Source organism: Haliaeetus leucocephalus, unplaced genomic scaffold (genome assembly GCF_000737465.1).
Source record: "Haliaeetus leucocephalus isolate CR32 unplaced genomic scaffold, Haliaeetus_leucocephalus-4.0 Scaffold140, whole genome shotgun sequence".
Lineage (NCBI taxonomy): Eukaryota > Metazoa > Chordata > Aves > Accipitriformes > Accipitridae > Haliaeetus > Haliaeetus leucocephalus.
Window position 1 is genome coordinate 12,507,671 of NW_010972576.1, and position 15,473 is coordinate 12,523,143.

Sequence of the window (15,473 nt, forward strand, 5' to 3'; positions counted from 1 at the left end):
AGTGGTCCATCTGTCAAGTCCATGTCTCTCCAATTTAGAGACAAGGATCTCATGTGGGACAGTGTCAAATGCTTTGCACAAGTCCAGGTAGGTGACATCAGTTGCTCTTCCCTTACACACCAACGCTGTAACCCTGTTGTAGAAGGCCACCAAATTTGTCAGGCATGGTGTGCCCTTAGTGAAGCCATGTTGGCTGTCACCAATCACCTCCTTATTTTCCATGTGCCTTAGCATAGTTTCCAGGAGGATCTGCTCCATGATCTTGCTGGGCACAGAGGTGACACTGAGTAGTTCCCCAAGTCTTCCTTTTTTCCCTTTTTAAAAATGGGGGTTATGTTTCCCCTTTTCCAGCCTGTGGGAACTTCCCCAGACTGCCATGACTTCTCAATATGATGGATAGTGGCTTAGCCACTTCAGCCACCAGTTCCCTCACGACCTGTGGATGCATCTCATCAGGTCCCATGGACTTGTGCACATTCAGGTTCCTTAGATCCTCAAACCTGATCTTCTCCTATGGTGGGCGGGTCTTCATTCTCCCACTCCCTGCCTTTGCCTTCTACAACCTGGGCGGTGTGGGTGCAGCACTTGCCAGTGAAGACTGAGGCAAAAACATCATTGAGTACTTCAGCCTTCTCCATGTCCCAGGTAACCAGGTCTCCCATTTCCTTCCAGAGAGGGCCCACATTTTCCCTAGCCTTCCTTTTGTCACCAACGTACCTATAGAAGCTTTTCTTGTTGCCATTGATGTCTCTGGCCAGGTTAAATTCTATCAGGGCTTTAGCCTTCCTAACCTGATCCCTGGCTGCTCGGACAATTTCTCTGTATTCATCCCAGGCTACCTGTCCTTGCTTCCACCCTCTGTAGGCTTCCTTTCTGTGTTTGAGTTTGTCCAGGATCTCCGTGTTCATCCATGCAGGCCTCCTGGTGGTTTTGCCTGACTTCCTCTTTGTTGGCATGCATTGCTCCTGAGCTTGGAGGAGGTGACCCTGGAATATTAACCAGCTTGCTTGGGCCCCTCTTCCCTCCAGGGCTTTATCCCATGGTACTCTACTAAGCAGAAGAGGCCAAAGTCTGCTCTCCTGAAGTCCAGGGTAGTGAGCTTGCTATGCGCCCTCCCTGCTGCCCTAAGGATCTTGAACTCCACCATTTCATGGTCACTGCAGCCAAGGCTGCCCTTGAGCTTCACATTCCCCACCAGCCCCTTCTTGTTGGGGAGAACAAGGTCCAACATAGCACCTCTTCTATCACATGGAGAGGGAAGTTATCATCAGCGCATTCCAGCAACCTCCTGGATTGCTTATGCCCTGCTGGGTTGTCTCTCCAACAGATATTGGGGTGGTTGAAGTCCTCCATGAGGTCCAGGGCTTGTGAACGTAAGGCTGCTCCTATCTGTCTAAAGAGGGCCTCATCCGCTCAATCTTCCTGGTCGAGTGGCTTGTAGCAGACCCTCCCCTATAATGTCACCTGTCCCTGCCCTCCCTTTAATCCTGACCCATAAGCTCTTGGTCAGCTCCTCGTCCCTCCCCAGGCAGATACATGAGCCGTTAACAATTCATTATGCAACACAGAAAAAGAATCAACATTGCACAAAAAAGGGAGGTGAATGAGAACTCAGCAGTTCTCCAAGCTTCCATCCTTCTTCTGAAAAAAACAAACAAACAAACAAAAACCCAAACCCCCCCCCCCCCGCCAAGCCCCCCAACCAACTATGAAAAAAAAACCCATGAAAACAACCCAGAAGGCTAGCTAGTCCTAATGGTCCTGCATTTTCTGCAGGGAGGAAGGAGGAGAGGGAAAAATTGTTACTAATCTCCAATGAGTTTGGCTGGAAGAAGCATGTACCATTAGTTTGCATTCCTTCGCAAGACAACCACCTCTGGTCTTCTGCAAAGCTATCACAGTGTAACAACCTATGCAGCATACTATTACTTTGAGGTAACTACCATATATGGATGTATGCTGAAAGGAAATTTTCACATTTATAAAGATAGAGCAAACCAGACAAGCAATCAAGCAAACAAAAGCTGTGAAATGTTACCTACTGATTAAGAGAAATATATGGCATAAACTGCAGCACTGTTGCTCTGCAGGCAGTTTTCTAAGAAACGTACCAGCGGCTAATTAAAGAAAAAAAGATACTGTTCCAATAGGAGATGATTAATGATTAATTAGCAAAAACATGAGCAACTGAATAGACCACAAATTGCATCTTCCATTATGAAAATATTAATTTTGTATGTACACATACACAGATCTTCCACAGAATAATGTAAGAAATGGTCATGTTCATGTGGAAGTCAGTTAAACATCATTCTTTACTGGTATCACCCACAAATGCCTGGATCAATCAAAATCCTTTTATAAACATAAACATAAACATCTAATTTCCATTGCTTTATATATAGCAATGTTACCATCTGAATACACAGGTATCCATCAGCTTCTCCATACCTGCTTTCTTTTCCCACTTTTTTTAAAACTATGCTATTAGCGCTTGCAACAAATGACTCTTTCTCTCCCAGTGGTTTTGCCTTTATCAGAAATAAAACCAAGAGCCTCATCAGACAGCAGCTGTGCACACAGCATACACAACAGGGAAGAGCACGGAGCTGGGAGAGGAGCCCACCAGGGAGAGGCAGGAGGAGGAAGGAGTGGCGGATTGAACTGCCGGCACCGAGCTTCTCGCCACGGCACAGGCTCAGGGGACCTTTTTGTAAAAAGAGGTGGGAATCTGTATTAAGCAAAGGTCATAAAAAAGGGAGAGGCAATAAAATTTGTGTGTACATACCAGGTGTATTTTTAGGAAGTTTAGTGACAAATCCCACTGCAAGACCACCACAGAAGAAAATCATGCATGTTTATCCACACCCTATAAAACTTAAAACCCGGACGGGTTTCTACCTCTGTTTACATTTATTTCTTTGTATTAGCATTAAAAAAAAACCAAACCAACTATTCACTATGTGAAATACTACCCTGGTGGTTTGGTAATAAAACACAGACCACAACAAAAAGAAAAGAAACAAAGTTTTTAACCCTTTACCTCAGCCTGTCAGTAGCATCCTCCCGAGATCTGAAAACACAAGAAAATACTCTTTAACCACTTACTGGTTTGGTTTTTTTTTTCCTCTTGTGCTTTCAGGTCTCTTGAGCATGTTCCAGCAAATGGAGAAAAAGATCAACCTGCTATTTTATTGTTCTTGCAGGTTCCTGCAAAACCCATCTTACCATTAACACAGCCACTGCAAAGGTCAGACACATCGTTACTGTTTCTCTCAAATATTAAGCAGCCTCTCTAGAACAAATAAATAAACCATAAAGAGCTGTGCTTAATTAGAGTGGACCATGTGTGCATACATAAATAAAATACAAGCATGCGGCAAAGCAAGCATTATTTTGTTTATATATTATTAATTTTAAAATGAAGCTGTACACTGAATTAATACTGTCAGAGGAGGCTGCCCATAAGAAAAAATGCCTTTCATCAATATTCAAGTTCCTTGCAAATTATCTCCCTCTGTAATTCTTGTCCTGTAATTTCATATCACTTATGCTGCATGTCTGTATATAACTGTTTGTAGCACACCATACTTTTATGAAAAATAAATGCTTTCCTCTTCATTTGTAGGGAAAACACAACATTAACTATCATTATCTCAATAACTCAATGCATTGCATTTGTCTGATGGCAATTTGCAATTCTGCATTTTAAGAAACATTTGCACTATAGCAGTGGCTAGAGCACAAGTTATTAAACCGGTCGATGCTTACTCTACACATGCAAAAAAAAGTCAGGTCACTCTGCAGCTTTATTTTTTTACATCTACTTATTCATAACTTTCAGACTTGGTATACATAAAATTTTCCTGTCATCTTGGAAACTCCAACAAAACTGTATTTTTGAAAGTCAGGAACATTTTTAATAGCTAACTAACACTTTTTGCAGGCTGAGTTTGAAAATCTACCCCCATTTTACAATGTGGTTCAACACATGGCGTATTCTTGGGCATTCCTGCTGAACAAGAACAACATCCATACTGGAGTATTTACTATTTAATCAGAGTTCTGCATTTCTGTACCATGCCACATCTGACCAAAGCTACGGTCCAGTATATAAAGCAGCAGCCAAAGATCAACTTTTTTACCTAATGGCAATAGTTTAACACTACATAATTCTGAGCATGTTCCTGTACAGTTGCCTACAAATTTCTGGCTTACAGGGTTACTATGAACCAAAAGGGAAAGAACGGTGAATTTTTTTTTCAAGAATACTACTTACTTCAGGTGACAGACAGGAACAAGAGGATGAGTCACTGCCATCCACAGCTGCTAAGGGGAACAGAGCAAAACCTCCCAGGCAGCACAGCACTCACCAAAGTGGTGGGAAAGGGAAAGAGCGCTGCAAAAAATGCTCAGCCACCCAGGACATCAAGTTCTCACGTGACAAACATCCCCCTCTGCAGATTTCCTCAGGCGGCACATGGACGATGCCTTCACCTCCATGCACAAGTTATCTGGCGACAGATCCACCATTCAAACACAGTGGATCACTGGGATCTTTTTTTAACCTACACACTTTTTTCTTAGCAGGTAATTTTTAGGAGTAGCATACAGATGGGTGACTTATTTAGAAGACAAGATTTCTTTTCAATACAAAAATTTGTACTATAGCATTCATAATATGTGCAAGTTCTTATTTTTTTTGTCCACTTGAATTTTAGACAGGAAAATATGTCTCCATCTGGTAAAAAAAAAATCCAACTATTTATATGACAGCATAAGACTTAAACCAATATTTTCTCAGTGGAACTCATGTTCTGATGTTTTCTAACAAAAACTATCAGGTTTCATTTTACATTAGCTACTGTCATTAGAGTAGGCACGTGTGATGTAAAGCCTGCCTGGAAGCTACTCCTGACTCTGAAACATCACTGGAATTCACAATCCCTTTCTAAACGATCAAGCTTTCACCTCCCATTTTAAGACATAATGTATTTGAGAACTTTTTTTTTACTAAATCTGCTCACCGGATGGTGAAAGTGTTGGAAATTAAAATCTGGAAAATAAATCTACAATATAATAAGAAAGTATGAGGATTCCTATAGTAATTTAGCATTAATTTTTCCCCATGGCCAAGAAGTTCTTGCAGTGTAATCAGAAGTGCTCACACCTGTATTTGTTTAAAGACATAATTAAATCAATGTCACTCAAGAAGAAGGTATGTTGCTTCACAGGAAGCTAAGGGTTCCACTGGGCAAGGTAGTCAATACTGCATAAAGAAACAGTCCATCAAAAAGAAGGTGCTGTTGCATGAAGTCACCTTAGAATAACAGCACCTGTAAACTAAATCAGGAGCAGACAAGAGGGTCATTCCTCAACAAAGCCCACATATACTAAATTTAGAGAGAAAATAGAAAGGAATTCCTTTGACAGATATCTCAGCTGGCAGCATGGAAAACAGGCCACTTGAGAAGAGGCAATAACATCCATGACCCAGAAATAACCATTATCAGTAGACTTGCCAGTCAGTTGTGGTAAAAATGGTCAGTATTTACCCAAGATCACTGACTCCTCTTCATGTAACGTGGGGGGGAGGAGCATCTTGCTCAAAGAATGGTTGGGGGCAACAAAATCCACCACAACAGGGCTGTTTAATTGCTGTTGAAGCCATTAACTAATTCTAGTCCTTGGTGCATTACAGGTTGGCAAGGAAACTGCTTCACAGAAGACTGAGATGAGCCTTGCTACCATAATTTCTTGATATATGAAGGCTCAAAATAAAAAAATAAAAAAGAAAATAACAAAAGACACTTCACCGAATATCCCAGCTCTGATAACTATTTTTGATATCTTCTGACATTTCAATCATAACTGGAGAACACAACAGCAAAGACAGAACTGCATTAGAGAAGCTCACCTAACTTTGGACAGAAGCTACGCTAGGAAAGCGTTTGTAAAATGAAGGGCTATGTCAACCATGTATTGTCCCCAACATATTGCCAAGTTTTTTCCAGATGCTAAGGCACTTGATGCGGCCTTCTAATCAGTACGCTTCTCCCCTTCACTTCTCACATGAAATGTCCCACCCTAAGCCAACCCATTCAAGCACACTGCAAGCAGTCCTCATGTAGCATAACTCTGTGATACCTAAGGGAATCCAATTCTTCAGACAAAACACTTCTGCAGGATTTGAGCCTCAAACTTGCAAAGGAAAGATTAAATCTACCCCCTTGCAGCACCTTGTTACTTCATAGGAGAAGACTGCAACCAACCAGTTGTGAAGCTGGCTCTGCACTTTGTGCCAGGAGCCATTTCATTACCTCTCAACGATGCGGATATGTTTTTGATGGATTATCTTGCCTAAACTATGAGCATACAGGGATCTTTGTGCAAACAGATGAGTTGCACAGCAGAGAGGAAGGGCACTGAAAGTGACCATTAACTTGGAACAACAGAATGAGGCTGAAATCCTGTCATTTCTGTTGAATTACCCAGCTGAGGTGGAGCGGGTTGACCCTAGCTGGACACCAGGTGCCCACCAAAGCTGCTCTATCACTCCACCTCCTCAGCTGGACAGGGCAGAGAAACTATAACAACAAAAGGCTCGTGGGTCGAGTTAAGGACAGGGTGATCACTCAGCAATTACTGTCACGGGCAAAACAGACTCAACTTGGGGAAATTAGTTTAATTTATTACAACTCAAAATCAGAGTACGATAATGAGAAAATAAAATCTAAAACTTAAAACACCTTCCCCCCACCCCTCCCTTCTTCCAGGGCTTAACTTTACTCCCAATTTTCTCTACCTCCTCCCTCCTCAGCAGCACAGGGGGACAGGGAATGGGGGTTGGGGTCAGTTCATCACACCTTGTCTCTGCTGCTCCTTCCTCCTCAGGGGCAGGACTCCTCACAGCCTTCCCCTGCTCCAGCATGGGGTCCCTCCCACAGGAGACAGTCCTCCATGAACTTCTCCAGCGTGGGTGCCTTCCATGGGTGCAGTCCTTCAGGCACAGACTGCTCCAGCACGGGCTTCCTACAGGGTCACAGCCTCCTTCAGGCATCCACCTGCTCTGGCGTGGGGTCCTCCATGGGCTGCACGTGGATATCTGCTCCACTGTTAACCTCTATGGGCTGCAGGGGGACAATCTGCCTCACCATGGTCTTCACCACGGGCTGCAAGGGAATCTCTGCTCTGGTGCTACCACCATCGCTGATGGGCTCGGCCTTGGCCAGCAGTGGGTCCGACTTGGAACTGGCTGGCATTGGCTCTGTCGGACCTAGGGGAAGCTTCTAGCAGCTTCTCACAGAATCCACCCCTGTAGCCCCCCGGCTACCAAAACCTTGCCATGCAAACCCAATACATGAGGTAAGAGAGTATTTCAGTGTCCTCAAATCTGAAATCCTAACAGTGGCTTTTCAACAAAGTTACTTGTTCTCAGAGGATTAAAGGTCACAGTATTACCCCTTCCCACCACTTCAGGAATTGCTATGGTCTTTTCATGACATTAGTGGCCTTCTCCAGACTATATAGTACCTAACAATAAGAAAAGTATATAGCAACATCTTTCTTCAACTCTTTAAAAGAACATAACCAATCTCCTCATAAACTCAGGTCAAATTATACTTGAAAAGAACAACCATAAGTAGGTATGCCACCTTAAGTCACCACACACACACACAAAACAATCCATTAAAGAAACAAAAAACCACCCACCAATATAGGATTTTATGTTCTTTATATTCACCACAGGAAACCTTAAAAATCCTAAAGAAGAATTTACATAAAGAAGTTCTTCAGAAGCATTAGAGCAGTAACACATTACTCTGGGCTCAAATGAAGAATGATAAAACACAGAAAGGCCTGGATAAACACACAATATTCCCTTGGTGGTTTGATTTTCGTCTGGTGAATTGATTGACATGTACCCATCCAAACCGCTCTGAACACTTTTATAATAAACTGAAGTATTGATATCATTAACACACATAAATTTGGATTACTGTAACCTGCTAAATCTAACTCTAATCTTAAATCATTATCAAACAATGAGCAATAAAAATGTTTTTCAGTTTCTCAAAAATATCTGAAAAAAATGATGACATCAAAACTCTTAGAGGAGAACATTTACAAGCAACAGACACATCAGAGAGCATACCCTGAGAACTTAGTAAGAGGTACAGGTTGGAAAGCGGAAGGGAAGGAGGTACACTTTAAAAGAGTTGCATGAAAGAAAAGCCTCATAATTCAAAGAAATGGGTCTGTCTGAAATACCAAATTGTAGGATATGTGGTTATTTACTAACAGCATTCCCAGAGTATCTTTTGGGCAACTACTGGAATATAAGCAAACAAATCCTTCCAGTCTTATAGAGCACAAAGCAACGTGCATCTCTATAAAATATTACAAAAATATAACCTTTCCCTGTGTTTGAGGTCATATGCAAGTATCTTCGATATTTATTATCCTCACCTGTCCACAGTTTATGGATAAAAAAACAACTACAAAATAAAATAGAGAGGAAAAATTCAGTCTAACAAGAACATTCCCAGTTAGAACCAACACATACAGTTAAAACTGGAAAATGTGATCGTAGCTTCCTGGCCTCAACAGCAAAGTTTGTTTTTCTGCTTTGTGTGTTACACCCACGTTTTTCCATAGGCCTCCAACTGCATACTGTTGAGCTTTGTTTTTATTAGCTTTTGGAACACAGAACAATAATTATCCAGAGTTTAAATTCCTTTATAGGAACAATTCATTTGGAGAAAATAAAGTCAGGGAAAAAAACCCCTTGTAACAATGGAAAATACCAAAGGTCTTCCAAGACTTAGATAAGGAATCAGGCACATTCCTCCATCCCCCAAAATACTTGAGTGATGGATGATTTCTTTTCTACAGTAAGACTTCACTATTGTTCCTAATTGTAAGCAATTAGGAAGTGATCGCATGTGAAATTATTTCAATCTACTGGGAAAAAAATAATCAATTCTAGGACCTGAATAACCTTCAGGTGTCAATCCAGATTTATGGCACCATTTTCTTCTGACTTTCTCGTTCAACCTACTTCAGTCTCAGTTGACAGTACCAAATTTCAGTCTCTTATCTCTCAACATAGCTACAAGGGGCACTGCAGACAATTCCTCACCTAGAAACTTAAGTCTTAGTTAAGACCTTCTCACACCTTTTGAGCATAAGAGGGTACCATTACCAAGTTTAGTCAGAAATCAGCTTAGCTTTGAGGTCCACCTCAAAGTCATCAGTGACATGCAAAAGGGCAGAAAAGCAAACATCCTTTCCTTTCTAAAGCTGCTCCATCAGGACAAGGTTTAAATACAACGAAGATTTAGCTTCCAAAAATTTACCACTATGCACAGTCTGGCATTAGTCACACAAATTTGTTAAAACAGTCCTAGAAGAAGAGATGAGGAAGTGCAGGTAAAGCAACCTTTATTTGCAGATACTCTATTTTCTAACATGACTTAAATGTTACATTATAGAAGTTGCTCTGCTTAAATGTCAGCCTGCAGAAGTTGCTTCCTGGAACAAGAAGCACCAGCTCACCTCTTGCTGCTACAAGAAAGTCAAGAAGCTATTCACCAGGCAGAGGAAATGGAAATTTCTGCTAGAGTTACAAAGCAATCCTTTTAAAAAAAAAAAACAACCTTACATTTCAAATTTAGGACATCTTGGCATCTAGCAATCAATACCTTGCCCAAAGAGCCTGCAGCCTACAGGGCAAAGACAAGGGGCTAGGGATGCTAACAGAGCTCAGTACTTTACTGCCTGTATCTTCTAGGCTCTAAGCTCCTAACACTGACCAAAGGACTTGCAAGTAGCATCTTTGAATTGTCTAAGGTTTATTTAAATTTTTTTTAAGAAAGCAAACCTTAGGGAAAACAAACAAACAAAAAACCCAAACACCCTACCTAAGCCGATAAATATCAGGATGTGAAGAACATTTAAAACATTAATGTCTAAACTATTCCATGTGAACTAAATCAAAAAATCATGCTGATCTGTAAATGTTAACCTGGTTTATTATTTAGCTGGTCATGAGACATGCAGTAAGTAGCAGATCTACACCAGCACTTCATAAATCAGTCCAAAAAGACCAAGGCTGTAAAAATTAAAGAGTAAAGCCTTACAAATATAAATACGTGTATGGACTAAGTAGGAGGACTGCAGCAGGAGCCAAATTAACCTTAAAAAGTAATTGAAAACAGCAGTTGATGGTTTGGGTTTTGTTCAGGTTTGGGTTTTTTTTACTCCCGAACAGCTTTGCTTGTTTTAGTAGCATTTTTGCCTTCAACAGAAGTTTTAAAACAGCATGCTTCTGCACAAGTGAATCTATACTGACTTATACTGGTTTATGTTGTATGAGAAACTGGCCAAGCTCTACACATATTAGTGTGAAAAACATCATTTCAGAATTACACTAAAACTGAATTCTGCTTGTTCAGCCATAATCAATAGACAGGAAACACAGGATAAGCATAAAAAAAATGCACCTGATTATGTAAGAAAACTAATTTGTGCCAGGCTACACCTATTACTGATCCAATAACAGCCCTTTCTTGTTTAGGGGTCAGGTCATATACCTGGAAAAACAGTAATATGAAAAGGCACTAGCCTTTTTTTTTTTTCCTCTGCAGTTTAACAGCAAGATACCAACAGTCTTCACACAGCATGGTTTGGCTTTGTCTAGATTAGGATTTAGGGACATTACACATCGTGTTACACAGAGTCATATTAAAACAAAACAAAACAAAAACTATCACAGTCTTTACTAAATACCAAAAGACAGTTTAAATGACTGCCTTCTCCTGGAACTGAACTTTAATCAATTCAGCACATGCTCAGCACCATTTGTTTCGTCTTGCCTGATATCGGAGATACTGCTTGCCAGTTCAAACTAATACCCCAGTTCAAACTAGAATATTTAATAGGAAATTCAGCCCTCCATTTCAGAAAGGCCGTGAGCAGAAGGCAAAGGGTACATAAGCCCTCCATGGGCCCAATAAGCAACGGTGCCTTTTGCTCCCCATGAAAAGAATTGAAACTCTTCCAGTACATTGTATGAACCAATTCCCAACAACGACTTGTTCTTCTTCCAACACACTCAAAGAACTAATTTTCTTGTGATGTTATTACAGTTCGCATAGATCAATACTAAAGATTATTGACCACATTCACCACCGTGCCATGCTGCTGTAATGCCATTAAACAAATGTTCTTTCTAATCCAGCATAACGGATCACACTGTGAGCTTTGAAACAGGGTTCAGCCTGCTCTCGATGTCTAAATAAAACTTACCAAACCAAACTCAGTGACGCTGGCATTAATGTGAAGTAACGTGGCTGTGAATCAGCCCTGGTATTTTTGTTCCGTTTTCATGGCTCGCGCCTACCGGTGCTTACACCATGGAGCATCCACATGGAAATTCTGCCTTGGATTCATCTCCAAAACACATTTATTTCCATCAGCTAACCTGGACTGCTGTAGAAAGTTGTTTTTATTTTAAAAATAACACATGCATGATTGAAAAAAGAAAAAAAAAAAAGGTAAGTTTTTGACAATTCCACCACTATGTACTTTAATAGCATTTTTTATTTTATTTTTTTTTAAACTGTTGTTCTGGGTTTTATCTGGGTATATGTGGCAGCAATAGAGTTTCAAAGCCCTCGGTATAAGCTTCTAGTCCTGTATTTAAAAGGATATTTAATCCAAATCCTCCCTTTATTTATTAAAGATGCTTTCATATTTTTGTAAACCATATCTTCCCTCAAATCTCAATTGCTGCGTAATAAATGTGTTGGATAAAAATAAATCTGTCTAAATTTACCATTTTGCTGATACTCTGTGAAACATCTTGTTCTTAAGCAGAACGCTGGAGTTTAAAAAAGGAGCTTTATGAGGCTATGAGAGAATCAGAGACCTGTGCTTTATTCCCAGGTCTGTTGTATGCAAGCAATTTAATCTTCACTTGCTGATGACTACACCCACAGAGAGACCTCAGCACTAGGGCACTAAGTTCTGTCATCCACCACCGTGTGTTTGGCATGGTGGTTCTGTGAAGGATGCCTGTGTGGAGAGCAGCACAGCACAACAGGACTTCCAGCACCCTTTCCAAAAAAAAACCAGCAAATGAGCACAGTTACCAGAGAGAAACCAAGAACAGAGGACTCTTCCATTTGCTAACAGCGAGGTGGAGGGAGGCCTGTTTGGTCACACCTCTTAGTACAGAACAGGTCACTATTATTTCAAACTGAGATCAAAAGAGACTTCAGTCAGCCAGAGCTCACTTCACTCAGTGAAGTAAGCTGTGGCTGAGAGACCTTAGCTCAATACCATCTCCTCTTCTCTTGGTGACAATCTCAGCTATAGACCTGTCCAAGCTGAGGTTTGGAGGTCCTCTCCCCAACCCTGACCAAGCCCCAGATACTTTTCCAAAGATGACCCAAAAGCCCTGGATCAGATGGGGGGAAAGGAAATGTGACACTGCAACCTAGGCAGATGCAGGCACCAGGGAAACTAAACTCATGCCTTCTGCTCCGAGGACAGCTTCCACATTTGACATTCGGTGGTCACTGGGAATAAAAAATGGCCTTATCTGTCCTAGAGTCAGGAATTTTGATGGCAGCATTCCTCTCCTGCATAAGCAATTTTTCTCTGGTCCTACGGAGTCTGAAAATTTTGTTATGCTAAGCAGCTCAGTTAAGTTATCAAGAAAAGCTGAGAAAAATGTCTTTTCCTCCAGGAAGGAATAATAGACTGTTAGTGGACCTCCACAAAAGGTGAGAAATTTTACTCCTCCTTGAACTGAAAAGTTTTAATTAACCTGGGATGCAGGTATGGCTACAAGATTAAGGGAGGAGAAGAATGGGGTGACAACTGTGCAAGTTACTGCTGCAGCATGGCAAGACTACAGTGTGCATGCATTTATAGAAGTTACTATTAATAATGAATGTTAGGACAAATAAAATTAAGATGTTTTCCACATAAGGAACAGTAAAAAACAAGAGTGGCAAAAAGGACTCAAGTGCTCTAGCAAAGATCCCAAGTCAGGTTTTCTGTGAGATTTATAGTTATACATAAAAGTAAGCACCATTAGTCATCAGAGAAGCCACAAATGCTATTTCTCATGGAAATAGAAAAACAGATCTAGTCACCAATGGATTGCAAATGATAAAACTAGCTAACACATTTTCACTGGTTCTTAATCTCTCCAGACCATTCACTCACTGTATTACCAAGAGATGAGCTTATCTGTAAGGTTCATCAGAATTTTTGATTAAATGAGCTTAGCAAGAAACAGGAATTTATCTATCTGAAATATCATTATACTGATATTACTGATCTAACTAACGTAGCTGGCCTGCTGCATTATTACCATAATGAAGCAAAGCAGCATAAGGCAAAGCAGGACCTAGAGAAGCAAGCTATAATCGCAACCTAGCGCCAAGACGACATCCAGCATATGCAATCCATGAACATGCCACTTAGTTTTTCTCTCAGAGAGAGTGCTGAGCTGTTCTGTTTTCTTAGATGTATTACTTAATTTCTGCGTATCATCTTGACTCAAGGAAACCAACTCTGACTTAAGTAGAACATGGGGTTGTTAGTGCTTTTATTCAAATACCAAGGGGCTAGTTCCTGCTACTGGGAAATGAAAGATGCATCTTTCCAAGGCTGCAGTTAACTTCTCACACTGAACAACGGGTTTGCATTAAGCTTATTATAAAGACCCACAGATAAAAGGCATACTTCACAACTCAAATGAGGGGGCATAAAGGGGCACGAGGCCAGAGAATTCACTGGTTCTTGCTTCATGCAGATTTACCCACCAGTGCAAGAGAGGCAGCAGGAAGTTAGAGAAGCTCGAGGGGAAAGAAAACTTCACAGCCTGAACAAGCAGTGGGAAAACAAGCAGGGAGGGAAAGAAAAAAAAAAAAGATGTAGAGAAAGGAGTTTGTGTGTTCAACACGTCCTGAAACAAATCTGTAGCCACACAGAGAAGACTTTCTCCTGTTTGATTCAGCTCTTTTTTATTTGTATGTACTCATGCAGTTTCAATAAAGCCTTAGAAAACAATAATCAACAAAATTATCCCTCACACACTTTTTATTCTCCTACACAAAACAATCTCCAAGACCTCTGGTGTACAGCTGGCTTCTAAAATCAAATGGAGTAAAAATACCAACATAAAACCTGGTAATTCCCAAGGCATCCAAAATTTAGAAATATTTAGGTTTTGGAATTGTCCCTTCTCTTACTCTGTTTTAATGGCAAACTTCTGATGTACCACATATTCAAAACCCCTGGCATGGCCTCACTGTGTTGTAAGCTTGACCTGTGATTTGATAATACACATGCAGCAAAAAATCTCTTGAGGCAATGCTGCATGCTGACTAACGCCCTGATGCAACCCCAACTAGGCTGAGTGAAAACATCACAGAAGGGGCAAAATACTTGCTACATCTCCCGGCTGAGCCTCCAGCAGGGATCCTGCAGATGCCTGGTATTTACTTGCAAGATGAGCACTTCAAACCATCTCCATCGAGGCTTGCTATGGTTCTCTCCTTGTTAAGAGGATGAACGTCTTTCAAAGTGGTTTGCTGCTCAGAAAAAGGGCAAAGCTCGCCTAGTTTTGACCATATGCAAGAACGACATTAAAAAAGGGTACATAATATCATTAACTGGAAGATGGAGTCAAAATATACGCCTTACTGACCTGAAAGGGGCGTGAAGATTTGCATAGCCAGTACCTCATCACCACTTCTTTGGATATGCTGTGACCAAGGCAACAGTTACTCCGGGAACAGTATAACAAAAGAAAGCACCTTTAAAATGCACAAAGGTATCCCAAACCAAGCAATTTGCCCTACACATTTTCAAAATCAAGAGGTTTTGGGGTTGGGTTTTTTTTAAATACCTTAAACTTTGCACAATTAAAAATAATTGAAAAAATTACGATTGTGCTTCTTGAAGTGATTTTTAACTTCTGTTACCCTGCACCATCTACAGCAAATGCAGAAGTACCTGTAAAGTGGACAGAGATTGCACACAGACGTGAAGTATTTATAATACCTATCTGTGCACAATTATTCTAAACAAAACACTCTGAGATGTTTTGAGGAAATAATGCACACGATAGTGGTATCAGCACATACTTCTGACGCCCTTGTTACACTCTTTTACATGTTTAAGAATAAAGGAGTGAGTTGCGATTACAGAAATTGTAACGAACTTATATACCCGCGTGCCTGTGTTTATGTGCATGTTCATGCACACAAGTAAAACCTATACAGGTTATGGATTTTTATCTATTAAAGCTATACAGAACTAGAAAGAAGCACCAAAGTCTATACTGACTTCTATTTCCTTTTCACACAACCCCCCCCCCCCCATATCACACACACCTGAGAAATTAAAAATGCTTCTCTAGGTTTGCTGACATTACATTGTGCAGATGTGAA

General features: G+C 40.8%; 1 protein-coding gene across 1 annotated transcript in view; it reads right to left on the reverse strand.

Moving 5' to 3' along the window:
- The window catches only part of PPP3CA (protein phosphatase 3, catalytic subunit, alpha isozyme), a 119,639-nt gene extending 119,001 nt beyond the window's left edge, over positions 1 to 638 (reverse strand). Inside the window, exons 1-2 of the mRNA XM_010561043.1 lie at positions 501 to 638; positions 121 to 133 (exon numbers count right to left, since the gene is read on the reverse strand). Of these exons, the coding sequence (XP_010559345.1) occupies positions 121 to 133; positions 501 to 638 (151 nt within the window). The remainder of the gene's footprint in view (positions 1 to 120; positions 134 to 500) is intronic.
- Positions 639 to 15,473: the final 14,835 nt, after the last annotated feature.